At 40.8% G+C, this 14474-nt stretch overlaps 1 protein-coding gene across 1 annotated transcript in view; it reads right to left on the bottom strand.

Annotated features, from left to right (window-relative positions):
- Positions 1–14474, bottom strand: part of MXRA5 (matrix-remodelling associated 5) — a 43155-nt gene that overhangs the window by 13002 nt on the left and 15679 nt on the right. The window contains exons 3-4 of the mRNA XM_011972107.1: positions 4376–4505; positions 3752–4142 (exon numbers count right to left, since the gene is read on the bottom strand). Coding sequence (XP_011827497.1) covers positions 3752–4142; positions 4376–4505 — 521 coding nt within the window. The remainder of the gene's footprint in view (positions 1–3751; positions 4143–4375; positions 4506–14474) is intronic.

Genomic DNA, 14474 nt, shown 5'->3' with positions numbered 1-14474 from the left:
TATGTAGATATATAGACATATAATCAATGTTTATGTATGTCTAAATATATATAAATATTATATAAATATATATGGATATAAATATATAAATCTGTGAAAGCATTTTCAGATAAAAGGAAGAATCTTTGGCATGTATCACATCATATTTACTTTTTTTAATTGTTACATAAAAATATATAAATGTATAGATGTATATATATTTATAAATAGATAATCAGCATATTTATATTATAAATAATTTATAAACATATAATACATAATTTATATGTTTATATAAATATATATAATCAATGTGTATCCAGGTAGCTATGTCTATATTTACAACTCTCTATATATTTATAAATTTATAATATATAATGTATATATAATCAATATGTATGTATCTAGGTAACTATATATAACTATATAAATTTATAACATATAATTTACATATAATCAATATGTGTCTATCTAAGAACTATATATTTATAACTATATATGTATAAATTTATAATATATAATTTATATATAATCTATATGTATGTATCTAGGTAACTATATCTATATTTATAACTCTCTCTATAGTAAATACTTCGCAGAGGGTTTGCTTTTGAGTTCACATTGTCCTCTTAGTCTCCTGGATATGAAATCCTCTGGAATTTTCTTCATCCTTTCTGGCCACAACTCAGTCTCAGTCACTGCTTGCTCTTCCTCCTCTGCCTGAATCTTTGCTGACTGGGTCCTCCTTGACTTGGTCTTAAGCCCCTTTCTTTCCTAGTCTGCTTCAGCATCAATGGTCTCTCCCACATGTGTGGTTCCAATTACCATCCACCCGCCAGTGATGACTATCTTATGTGCTTCTCTAGTCCAAACACATTCTCTGAGTTCCACACCCCATTGCCTCTTTATATGTCTTTTTAGATAGCATGAAGGCTCCTCGAACTGACATCTACGAAACAAACTTATATTCTCTCCCTGACCTAAATGTAGAGTCTCGTGCCTGTTCTATCTCAGTAAGTGATGGCATACTCTCTCTGCTTGGGGAAACCGGAAGACCAGGAGTTTTTCTTAATAGTCCTCTGCCTACTTCTGCCCATTCACATTGGGAAGAAGCCAGTCATACTGCTTCATCTATGACTTGGAGAATTATAAAACTCCTAACTGGCTTTGCCATCTTTCCTTTTGCCCTCCTGACCATGGTTTTCTGTGTGACTTTCAAAGTAAACACCTCAACATGCAAATAGGATTGTTTTACACGTCTCCCCCCAACACACATACACACACTCACACTCATACCCACACACATACATGCTGTGAGACAAACCAGCAAACATCAGCAGCATTTCACAAAATCCCTTGGCCAGCTCAATTTCAGGGTTCAGGGAATGAGCACAGCCTGTAAATGAATGCCCTGAAGATGATGAGCAGGATGGAGCACAGGTCCGCATGTCACTTGCCTGAATCACTGCACTTTTAGAAAAGATGAGTTCAAAGCTCCTAGCCCCTGCCTCTTTCTGCACATAAGATAATGTCTGGCAGGATTAATGACTATGCCTCTGTAACCTGTAAGCAGATGTCCCCTGGCACCCAAACTTTGATGAGAATCAGCTCTAATGTAACCTCTGACCACATTTGATGTGACTTCTGAGCACCTGCAGAAGCTCCACCACCTGTGTATAAGCTGTGGGCTGAAACACTGCTATGGAACAGTCTAACAGAAACTCTCTGAAAGATTCTGGGATTGCAATCTTCAGAAAGGCTCACTATATAAGACTAACTTTAATACTTTAAAATCTTGGGTTTTTTTCACATACATGCAAATCTACACATATGCAGATGTACACACATGCACACAGACACACACATGCATAGACATGCACACACAAAGACATGCATGAGCATCTCCAGACAGTAGCAGAGATGGTTCTTTGCCCAGCAAAGTTTTATGGGTCCACATCCATAATGTAGTGCTAATGCTACAAAATAGCCATCCAAATGCATTTTCAGGCTCCCTTGCATTCACTGGGGTGTGAGGACTGGTTCTCACGAATGGAATATGAGTGGAGGAGGTGTGTGTCTTTTCTGGTTAATACCATTCACAAGTGGGTATACCTCTGTCTTTCCTCCATCCATTGCTTGATGGTCTCTTGGAAGGAAACTCTAAAAGCTAAGAAAAAGCAAGCCTCTTGAACGTCTAGCAGTAAAGACTCCCAAGCAGGCAATTGAGCAAATCTAATGATGTTGAGTTGGAAATAAGTTTAGAAGCTGCAAGGAACAGACGGGAAGACAGTGTGGCTAGAAATAGATGAATAAGTAGAACAATGGGACCACCATGCTAGAGGATAGTGGGGACAGGTGGAGCGACCATTGTGTGGAGACTTCTTGGAGGGAATGTGCAAATGTGCATCTTATCCTAAGAGCAATGAAAATCAGTTACGCAGAGGTGTGGCCTGGCTGGATGCACATTCTGCAAAAATGTTCTCACTGCTTTGTAGAGAGTGGATGGAAAACAGGGCTGACAAGGCCATGGGGACACTTGTTTAGAATGCTCCCCTTTCCTACCAGAGAGAGAAGGAAAGGAGCCTGATCCAGGCCAGCGGCTGTGAGAATGGAGTTGAGGAAATAGATCCAGGATATGGTAAACACAATGCAATCTGAGGATGGGGATAGGTTGCAAGGTAGGGCTTAGAGAAGGGGGAGAAAAGAAGGAAGGAAGAAAGGGAAGAAAAGGACGGAGGGAGGGAGGGAGAAAGGGAGGGATGAAAGGAAGGACAGAAGGAAGAAAGGAAGGCAGGAGAGAAGTCAGGAGGAAGGAAGGAAGGAAGGAAAAAAGGGAGGGAGAAAGGAAGAAGCGAGGGAGGGAAGGTGGGAAGCAGGAAGGGAAGGAAAGAATGATGGAAGAAAAGAAGGAAGGAAGGACAGAAGGAGGGAAGGAAGGAAGGAGAGAAGGAGGGAATGAAGGAAGGAGAGAAGGAAGGAGTAAAGGAGGGAAAGTGGGAACCAGGGAAGGAAGGAGAGAAAGAGAGAAAGAAGGAAAGAAGGAAGGAAGGAAGGAGAGAAGGAGGGAAGGAAGGAGAGAAGGAGGGAAGGAAGGAGAGAAGGAAGGAAGGAGGGAAAGAAAGAAGGAAGGAAGGAAGGAGAGAAAGAAGGAAGGAAGGAGGGAAGGAAGGAAAGAAGGAAGGAAGGAGAGAAAGAAGGAAGGAAAGAGGGAAGGAAGGAGAGAAAGAAGGAAGGAAGGAAAGAAGGGGAGAAAGGAATCACAATCTACTTTGTTGCAACTGCTACATATACGTCCTGGTTGTTGCCATAGCTCTCTGGATCAATACTGAGCATCGCTTCCCTGTCCATAAAATAACGACCTTGTAGCCACTCCTCACCAGCCTGCTCTTTTCTAAGCATCCTTTGTAACTTTCTCATGGAACATGCATTCACAGCCCCTCCCCAATCCCAGTTTCCCACATTAAGCTGCAGTTCAAGGCTGGCATGATTCTCCAGATACCCATTCCATGACAACCCACATCACCTGTATGTAACTGATTACATTGAGCACTACATTTCACTAAGGGATAACTGCATTTGCATTGGGGAATGAAGGTGGCTTAACATTTAAGTGGTAACGTTTAAAGTGTGGATTCCTATCTTACTGATTGGGTGCTCAGATTTCATCCAAGGCAAGATGAATAAGTCAATATAAGAACCTTGGAGAAAGGAACGTCTCCAAAAAGATAAAAGAATGTGCAGCTAGGAGTGGTCTACTCTCCTCTCTTCTTACCTCTGGATTTTGCATCCCATTCCAAAAACCATCTCATCTCACAATCACAGGTCCACGGATTTCCCTGCAAGTAAAGATTCTCCAGAAGCGGCATGTTCTGAAGCATGCTGGCAGGAAGAGTTCTAATCATGTTCTCCGCTAAGTAGAGGTGCCTTATGGTGGAGAGTCTGAAATCATCCAGAAATGTGAACGTGGAGAAGGTGCTGGGGTGCAGCTGGTGGAGCAGATTTCCTTCCAAATGGAGTAGTCTCAGGGACGTTAAGCCATTGAAAGCCTGTGGGTGGATAAACTCGATCTTGTTGTGGTCAATGTGCAGCCTCATTAAGTTGGAGAGACCCTGGAGGGTCTGTCCTGTGATCACTCTCAGCTTGTTGTAGCTGAACTTGAAAACCTACAAGGGCAGGGGAAAACAAAACAAAACAAAAGGCTCCTGTTTATAGTTTAAAAGCCACAGCCCCAAATAGAAACCAGTACAAAGGGCTGGAGAATAATAACATGGAACTTGTCTTTCATGTCAAAAAATAGCCGTTTTATTGATCATTAAGGAGAATGACATAGTTTCCATTCTTTATTACTGGTCTTAGAGGATGCAATTAGTGACACTTAGAAATGCCGCGGGTTTACCTGAAGAGAGCTGAGGTCTCTTAAAGCTCCGTCGGGGATGCTTGGGATCTCATTGCCGTGAATCATAAGTAACTCCAACTTGGTCAGTCCTGCAAATGAAGTTTCTGACAGGGCCTGTATGCTATTAAACCTAAGGAATAGTAATAATAATTATTATTATTAAGAAAATAAATAGCGAATGCTTAACTCCCACATGGGAAACATTCTCTAGCCTGCCCAAGAGCAAATTAGTACAATGGTGAGTTTATTTATTTATTTATTTATTTATGACAATCTCGCTCCGTCACCCAGGCTGGAGTGCAGTGGTGCAATCGTAGCTCACTGCAACCTCCACCTCCCAGGCTCCAGCAATCCTCCCACCTTAGCCTCCCAAGTAGCTGGAAGTACAGGCACAGGCCACTATCCCTGGCTAATTTTTTATTTTTTATTTTTGTAGAAACAGGGTCTTGATATGTGCCCAGCCGGGTCTGGAACTCCTGGCCTCATGTGATCCTCCTGCCTGGGCTCCCAAAGTGCTGGGATTACAAACATGCGCCTGGTCACTGCACCTGGTCATGAAATAGTGATTCTGAGGTTATAGGGGTGCCATTCCGAAAGATGTTTATCCCTTTGTGTCCCTATCTCTGGGGTCAAGAAAAAAGTGACACATATTTATTTGTCTTCGTTCTGTTAAGGAACATTCACGGAGAACTTCGACTTGGAATATGCTAATGTGATCAGGAGGCTATTTGGTGTCCATCAGTAGGATTTAGAATTCAACATGAGGCTGTTCCACATGTCTCTTTCTTGGAAACTCTGTGCTGAAGTGACAGTAATAAGAAGGGACACATGGCTAGCAGGGATGGGAAAATCCACAGCATTGGAATTTGCTTTGCATATGGCAAGAAAGGAGAGAGCTTCATGGTAAGGGCCAAATAGAAACGTTGACCACAGACACCGACACTCTTATTTCCCATGGACAGGTTGCCATGTCTGACAGATGATCAAAGTTACTTGTAGACACGCTAGGTTTCTATTTTTGTTTTGTTTTTTCCTGTAACCTGTCCTCAAGAGGAGTTCTTTTTGTTTGAAATGTTTGGCTTTTTGTTGTTGTGTATATAATTGTCAAGATGCTTTCTTGACGAATTCAGAAATGTCTCATTGCCATATTGGTAATAGCATACAACAATGCTTAAACTTGATCCCTGGATAAGCAATTTGAAAAATGAATAGAGAAGCCTGCATGCTGTTACCATAAATCACTGTTTCTGCTGAGATATAACACATCTAGCCTGATATCATCCATTGCTTCTCCTTGTCACTTAAATAAAAGGAAATCAATTAGCAGAGAACATAAGTGAATAGCTCATAGCTAAATGCAGCAGAGGCTAGCATGGTCCAACTTTCTCATACTCATGTGTGCCCAAACCTGGACTACAATTTCAAAGTCAACAGAAACACCAGGTTAGCTGTGACTCCCCTAAGACCCAGCCTTAGGAAGCTCCTTTCAGCTACAAATTTTTGAGTGCAGGAAATTTATAAACTCTATTTTCAAAAACCATTCACCTTGATTGCATCAAACTTTTCAAAGACCTCCTTTCATAATTGCATTCTTCTCTTTAAGAACAATTTATGCAAAGAAAACATCAGATGGAATGAAATGCATCCCACCTTATTGAAATAATGTATAGATTCAATATGGCGCATGGGGAAAATACAGTAGAAGATGATCCTATTTCCTGTTCATCATTTTGACTCATGTAGTCAATGAACAATCATATATAGTGGTTCTCTCTTCTTCATTAGATGACATTTCCACTCTTCTTTTTAGTGCATTACTCCAGTGTGTTGTCAGCTAAGCTCTGCTTTATTTAACACTGCTGAGAGGTAAAATATTAAAAGAATTGGGCTCATAGCTATTTGTGTACCTTATGAACATGCTTTGGATTCCATAGAAGGTGGGAAACTTAGCTGGAAATGAGTCTTGTCCTCTTTGTATTGCTTTTTGCCATTTATCACCTAAACCCCATGAAGCAGGCTAATTTTCCACAGCAGAAACTGAGATTCAAGAAAGTTTCCAGGCTGGGCATGGCGGCTCATGCCTATAATCCCAGCACTTTGGGAAGCTGAGGTAAGAGGATCACTTGAGTCCAGGAGTTCAAGCCTGGGCATCATAGTGAGACCTAATCTCTACAAAAAATACAAAAATGAGTTGGGTGTGATGGTGCATGCCTGTGGTCTCAGCTAGTGGTGAGGCTAAGCAGAGAAGACCACTTGAACCCAGGAGGTCGAGGCTGCAGAGAACTGTGATTGTGCCACTGCACTCCAGCCTGGGAAACAGAGCAAAACCCCATCTCAAAAAAAAAAAAAAAAAAAAAAAAAAAAAAAAAAAAAAAGTGAGAAAGAAAGAAAAAAAGAAACTTTCCAAAATTTTTCAAGGAATAGGAAAAAAGGGGGGTAAAACCATGCAATGTTCCATTCCAAAGTTTTTTTGCTATTACCTAGTGGTATTTTGGTCTTATTAAAACAAGATGGGAACTTAAATATTCCACAAACAAACACAGTAACAACAATAATGTCCCCATTACTGAAGAGGAGACTCCCAGAAGACATTGAATGCATTCAAGAATACAGTCAGTGAGAGTGAAGTCCAGGCATCTTGAGACCAAAGCTTCAACCTGCGTTCAGACACTGTTAACTGAAGCAGGAGAAGCTGTCAATATCAACTTGACGTTGTATTTTATTTAGTGAATTCAAATGTATGGAATCATGGTACAAAACTCCCCGAAATATAATGCTGCAGAGATAAGTGAAATTCAAGGGCATGAAGTTTTATTTCACGTTAAGGACCATGAACCTCCTCAGTGGGTAAAATTCCACGTAAGAGAAGAAAGAGGTGCATTTTTCCAATCATGAGCTCGGCAGTTTCCTGCGGAGTGTAATAAAGGGGAAGGAAGGTGTTGACTCCTGCAAGCTGCGTGGGGAATGGGGGTCCCAGTGTGTAGAGCTGAGATAGAAGCATAGAAAACTCTCTTCTGCTCTCTCGCTCTCTCTCAAGACAGGGTCTGGCTCTGGTGTCCAGGCCAGAGTGTGGTGGCACAGTCTTGGCTCACTGCAACCTCTGTGTCCTGGGCTCGAGCCATCCTCCCACTTCAGCCTTCTGAATAGCTGGGACTACAAGCACACACCACCACACCTGGCTAATTTTTGTATTTTTAGTAGAGATGGGGTTTCACCATGTTGCCCGAGCTGGTCTTGAACTTCTGAGCTCAAGTGATCTACCCGCCTCGGTCTCCCAAAGTGCTGGGATTACAGGTGTCAGCCACCACACCTGGCCAGGCCTCATGTTTTGTGGTCAGGCACACTTCACGTTGCCTGCTGGTTATCCCAGAGAAGTTACCAAGCTTTTTGGAAGCTCAAATTCTTCATTAGTAATGTTGCTGAGGATTCTTTTTTCAGAGAGCCATATGTGGGTTAAAGGACATAATGTCTGCAGCCACTCAGACATTGCTCTGTGTCAAGGACTGCCACAGAGTTTCTGGAGGGAATAGGTACAACAAAGCTGACACCAGGGAGATCAAAGGGAAAGTCACAGCCAAGCAAGACACAAAAAGAGACATGATAAAAATCTGTGAGTTAAAAATGGCAACTAAAATGTAGTTAGGCAGGGGAATAATGAGCAATATATTATATGAATAAAGACATTCAATGAAAACATATTCAGATGTTCAAAAATTTATATATAATATGAATAATGTAAAAATCATACAGGAATCATACTATTCGTAAACACGTCCATTCAATGATTCTTCTCAGAGACACTCAAGTGACCAATTTCAGACCTGATTTCAGCTGACTCCAGAGTAGAAATCTACCTGATACATTTCTAATTCATTCTTTGCCATGTTATGTTTCAAGGAACTTTGCAGCCTGATTACATATGTTTCAACTCACTAAATAAAATAAAGTGTCAAGTGGATATTGATAGCCTCTCCCGCCTCAGTCTCTGAATGCAAGGTGAAGCTTTGGTCTCAAGATACCTGTATTTTACCATAGTGACTGTGTATTCTTGGATGTATTCAGTGTCTTCTATGAGTCTCCCTTCCTCTATAATGGGACATTATTGTTGCTGTTGCTGTGTTTGCAGGATTTTTTTGTTCCCATCTTGTGGGTAAATGAAGTGCCAATCATGCATAATGACCATATTAAGTTGCCATTTTTTATTTTTTATTATTTTTGTTTTATTTTATTTATTTATTCATTTGAGATGGAGTCTCCCTCTGTCACCCAGGCTGAAGTGCAGTGGTGCCATCTCGGCTCACTGCAACCTCTGCCTCCCGGGTTCAAGCAATTCTCTCGCCTCAGCCTCCCGAGTAGCTGGGACTACAGGCGTGTGCCTCCACCCCTGGCTAATTTTGTATTTTTAGTAGACACATGGTTTCACCATGTTGGCCAGGCTGGTCTCAAACTCCTGACCTCAGGTGATCTGCCTGCCTCAGCCTCCAAAAGTGCTGGAGTTACAGGCATGAGCCACCGCACCCGGCCGCCATTTTTATTTTTAAAAGAAGACCTTATTTCTTCTTATTTAGACACAAGCAAAAATGATCCAGCACACAAGAGGGGGCCAAGAAAGTCTTACAGGATGGGTTTGCTGATGGCATCCTCAGAATTGTTCACAGGTTTTTGTTTGACTGAAATACCAACTATGAGGAAAAATGCAATGCACGTGAGTGAGAAGCAAAGAGAGTCTAAATGTATGTTTCAGAGTCAGAGTAGAAGTCTACCTGACACATTTTCTCATTCACTCTTTAAATTGATTTTCTGCAAAATCACTATGCAGTGGCAATATTCATTGCTCAAGATGCACACTACAAAGAGGAATGAAGCTCTGACACAGGCTACCATGTGGGTGACCCTTGAAACCTGTTGTTCACTGAAAGAAGCCGTTACAGATCACCTGTTGCAGTGGTCCTCGAACCCCGGGCCACAGAGCAGTACCGGACCGGTTAGGAACCAGACTGCACAGCAGGAGGTGAGCAGTGGGTGAGCCAGCAAAGCTTCATCTGTATTTACAGCCATTCCTCGTTGCTGGCATTACTGCCTGAGCTCCATTTCCTGTCAGATCAGCGACGGCATTAGATTCTCAGAGAAGCACAAATCCTATTCTGAACAGCGCATGCGAGGGATCTAGGTTGCGCACTCCTTATGAGAATCTAATGTCTGATGATCTGTCACTGTCTCCTGTCACCCCCAGAGGGAACTGTCTAGTTGAAGGAAAATAAGCTCAGGGCTCCCACTGATTCTACATTATGGTGAATTGTAGAATTATTTCATTGTATATTACAATGTAATAATAATAGAAATAAAGTGCACAAAAAAAGTAATGCACTTGAGTCATCCCAAAACCACCCCCTCCCCAACCCTGTCTGTGGAAAAATTGTCTTCCATGAAACTGGTCCCTGGTGCCAAAAACGCTGGGGACCGCTGATCTATTGTATGATTCCGTGTATATGAAACGTTCAGAATAGTCAAATTCATAGAGACAGAAAACAAAGCAGTGGTTCCCAAAGGCTGGAGGAGGAGACAGAGTAGAGAATGACTGCTTAATGGATATGAGGTCTCCTTTCGGGGTGGTGAAAATGTTTTGAACAAGATAGAGATGATGGGTACACAATAGTTTGAATGTACTAAATGGCACTGAGTTGTAGAGTCTACAAGGGTGAATGCCATATCATTTGAATTTTACTTTAAAAAATTGCAAAAACATTGTACAGGTCAGCTTTGTATGTGCCTTCAGGATGTAGTGGGCTCTGAAAACAAGCTCTAATGCTTTTAGAGATGGAGAAATAAAAGGAAAAATAAGGCAGATGCTGTTTGAACTTCCCTCAATATGAAACAATGTCTGCTACAGATTCTACATGCATGGATTCATTCTGCAACGCAATCACAGCTATAATTTGAGCTTTGTGTGTCTGCAACTTACTATTCTGGGTGGGTCAACCAAATAGGCAAGGGCTCAGCTCTCTTAGCAAGAAGGATGACTAGAAGGGTAAAAATAATGAAAAAGATCATTTCCGGTAGTTGTAAATTTCATAAGAAAACAATTAAAGCACAGGAAGGAGAGTAGAAGGGGTTTGGTGGGTCAATGTCTAGGGCAGTGCTCTCTGGGGAGCTGAGATTTGAAATAGGGCTTAAGAAACAAAGGGATGTGACCGTGTACACCTCTCTTGGGGCAAGGCATTCCCAATGGAGGAAGACCCCCAGAGATTTTCATTGCTTTATACAAAAGCCCACTGTTTGGTTTGTTGACCCTGATTAGGAACTTGGTTTGGGTGCTGCCTCAGTGTTTCACTCCATTATGGGTTGACTTATAGTCACTTTCTTAACTCTCAGCTCCAAGATGCCTCCTTCTATTTCCAGTGATTCATTCTTGGTCCACTTGGGCATGGCCTCATCATTTTAGAAGAATATTCCATAGTGGACAATTAGTTAGCTCTCTGGTTTTTGCTGTTTGCCATAAAGTTCAGAGTTATTGGCCATCTTTCTGTTCCTTAGACTCACCAAACTTGCCCGTTTTATGGCATAGCCATTGATTTGTTCTCTATAGAGATGCTGCTCAACATCCTGTAGTGCACATGATGGCCCCTACAACCCAGATTGATTGAGTCCTAAACATCAAGATTGCAGAAATTTGGTAACCTTACCTTAGCATGTGCAAATTTGTCTATCTGTCTCTCTGTCTGTATCTATCTATCTATCTATCTACCTACCTACCTACCTATCATCTATCAATCTATCTATAATCCTCTCTATCTCTCTATCAATCCATCTATCATCATCCTATCATCTATCAAGCATCTATCTATTATCATTTATATATCAATTATATATCTATTCATCCATCATATCTATTTATCTTCTATTATCTATCCATCCATCACATCCATCTTTCTATCTATCAATCATGTATCTATCATCCATCACATCTATCATCTATTATCTATCCATCGCATCTATCTATGTATCTATGTATCTCTGTATCTATCTATCCACCTATCTATCATCTATCTATGTATCTCTATCTATTCCATCTATCTATCTATCATCATATCATCTACCTACCAACATACCTACTTTTCATCTATCCCTATCATCTATCAGTCTATCATCCTATCTAGCTATTATTCTATCATCTACCTATTATCCTATCATCTATCTATTATCTCTCTATGCATCTATCATATGTCTATTCATCCGTCACATATATCTATCTATTTATCTATCATCTATTATTGTTCCATCCATGGCATCTATCTATCTAATATCTATGTATCCATCACATCTATCTATCATCTATTATCTATCCATCCAAGACATCTATCATCTATATATCATCTTTCTATATATGTATAGCTATTCTATCTATCTATCATCCAATCACCTACCTATCAACATACCTAGCTTTCATCTATCTCTATCATCTATCAGTCTATCAGTCTATCATCCTATCTAGCTATCATTCTATCATATCTATCATCTATCTATTATCCTATTATCTATCAACAACCTACCTATCATCTATCTCTGTCATCTATCAGTCTATCATCCTATCTATCAATCTATCACTCTATCATTCTATCATCTATCTGTCTGTCTGTCTGTCTATTGTCTATCTATGGCAGTAGTTCTCAAACAGGGGTAAATTTGCTTCTAGGGAACGTTTGTCATCATGTGTAGACATTTTTGGTGATCACAACTATGGAAGGGGGTGCTACTGGCATCTAATGGGTGAAGGTCAGGGAAGCTGCTCAAAGTCTTACAATGCACAGGACAACCACATAAAGTAATGATCCTATCCAAAATGGTAATAGTGCCCCAAATGTCAGTTATGCTGAGGTGAAGAAACCCTGCTCTAATCATAGATAATCTTTGGGCAGATGTGCTTTCTTTATTGTTATTTAGGATTCTAGATTTAGTAATCTATCTGGAATTTTGAACACACAGAAGGGAACTGATGTCAGCATCAAAATCCTTTTCCATTTCTTGGATGCTGACATTTCACTAGATACAGCAAGCAGGGGAAATAATGGTATCAGGTGAGTAGGTGAGATTGTCAGGGACCAGGTTAACTAAGAGCTGAGAAAACATGGGAAGGACTATGTTTTCTTCACACCAAGTGCAAAAGGGAGTGATTGGAGGGTTTAAGTAAGGGAGTGACATGAACTGAATTATGTGTTAAAACAGCAGTGTTGGCCACTACCTGGAGAACGTGTCAGAGCTGGGCAAGAGAAGGAGGCAGAAATGCGGTGAATCCTGCAGAGATATTGAGGGATGTTGGATTCATGACCAGGTGTGGCAGTAAACATGAAGTCACACAGAACATTTCCAAATGTACTTAGAGGAAGAGCCAGCAGGCATTGCTGAGTGGTGGGAGTGAGAATGAGGACAAACTTGGGGGAAAGACTTCTGCTTGGAGGGGAGCAAGTGGGTGGATTCTACCATTTGCTGGACAGCAAAGGCTGGAAGAGACAGGTGTTGGGGAAAGAATTCAAAGCTGTATTTGCCATGGGATGTTTGAGAATTTTGTAAGAATCTAAGGGGATAATAGGGCTCAAGACCAAGATGGAGACCCAAGATACACGTTCAGGCAAGACTGGCCAACCGACCAATGGAATAGAGCTCTGGGAGTAAATAATATCACCTGAACAGAGCCCAGAAGAAGGAGGCAGATCTTCAGAGAGAGGAGATAGGGTTCTGAGGCTCAGTCTCTGAAGTGGGTCAGAAGCAGCTGGATGTTCCTCAGCACATTTTACTTCAAGGGTGTGATATGTTTTCCTTCCATAGTTGTGGTCATCAAAAAGGTCTCCAGATGTTGCCAAATGTTCTCCAGGGGCAAACTCATCCATTGTTGCTAACTACTGTCATAGATAGATGATAGATAGATAGATAGATAGATAGATAGATAGATAGATAGATAGATAGGCAGGCAGACAGATGATAGATACAATAGATAGATAATAGATAGATAGATAGATAGATAGATAGATAGATAGATAGATAGGCAGACAGATGACAGATAGATAGGCAGATAGGCAGACAGATGATAGATAAGTACATAGATACATAGATAATATATGGGCAGACAGATTGATAGATGATAGAGATAGATGACAGGTACATAGATGATAGACACGTGATAGATGATAGGTAGGTAGATAGATAGATAGATAGATAGATAGATAGACAGATAGATAGAATACATGATAGACAGAGATAGATTGATTGATAGAGATGATAGGTAGGTAGACAGATTATTGATAAATTGATGATAGAGAATAGATAGGTAGATTAATAGATGATAGATAGACAGATAGATAGATGGATAGATAGAATAAGTACATCAATAGATAGATGATAGAGATACATGATATGTAGGTGATAGGCAGACAGATGATACATAGATCAATAGATTGATAGATAGATAATAGGCATGTAGAGAGATAGATTGACTGATGATAGAGATAGATGATAGGTAGGTAGATAGGTGAGAGGCAGATGCATGACAGATAGATAGATAGATATAGATATAGATATAGATATAGATATAGATATAGATATAGGTAGAGAAATAGATTGGTTGATTGATGATAGAGACAGATGATAGGTAGGTAGACAGGTAATAGGCAAATGATAGATAGATAATAGAGAGAGAGAGAGAGAGAGAGAGAGATTGAGAAAAACATAATGGCTCATACTAAAGCCATGGATAGCTGAATGTCAAATTTAACCTGAGAAATTTGATGACAACTATCAAGGTGGAGAAGAAGGGAAGATAGGAACAAAGGATCAATACTGGTTCATTTCCCTTCACATCTGAATAAATCCCCCTGTTCGGGAAGGTACCCAAAGTCTGGAACGGGCTCCACATCAGCTCAGTAAACCTGTCTGACCCTGTCATCTTCCCCCTGCTTGTTTGTTGTTGTTGTTGTTGTTTGTTTTGTTTGAGACGGAGTCTCTCTCTGTCGCCCAGGCTGGAGTGCAGTGGCGGGATCTCGGCTCACTGCAAGCTCCACCTCCCGGATTCACGCCATTCTCCTGCCTCAGCCTCCGGAATAGCTGG

Source organism: Mandrillus leucophaeus, unplaced genomic scaffold, assembly GCF_000951045.1.
Source record: "Mandrillus leucophaeus isolate KB7577 unplaced genomic scaffold, Mleu.le_1.0 Scaffold127, whole genome shotgun sequence".
NCBI lineage: Eukaryota > Metazoa > Chordata > Mammalia > Primates > Cercopithecidae > Mandrillus > Mandrillus leucophaeus.
This window is presented reverse-complemented; position numbering and strand designations above follow the sequence as displayed.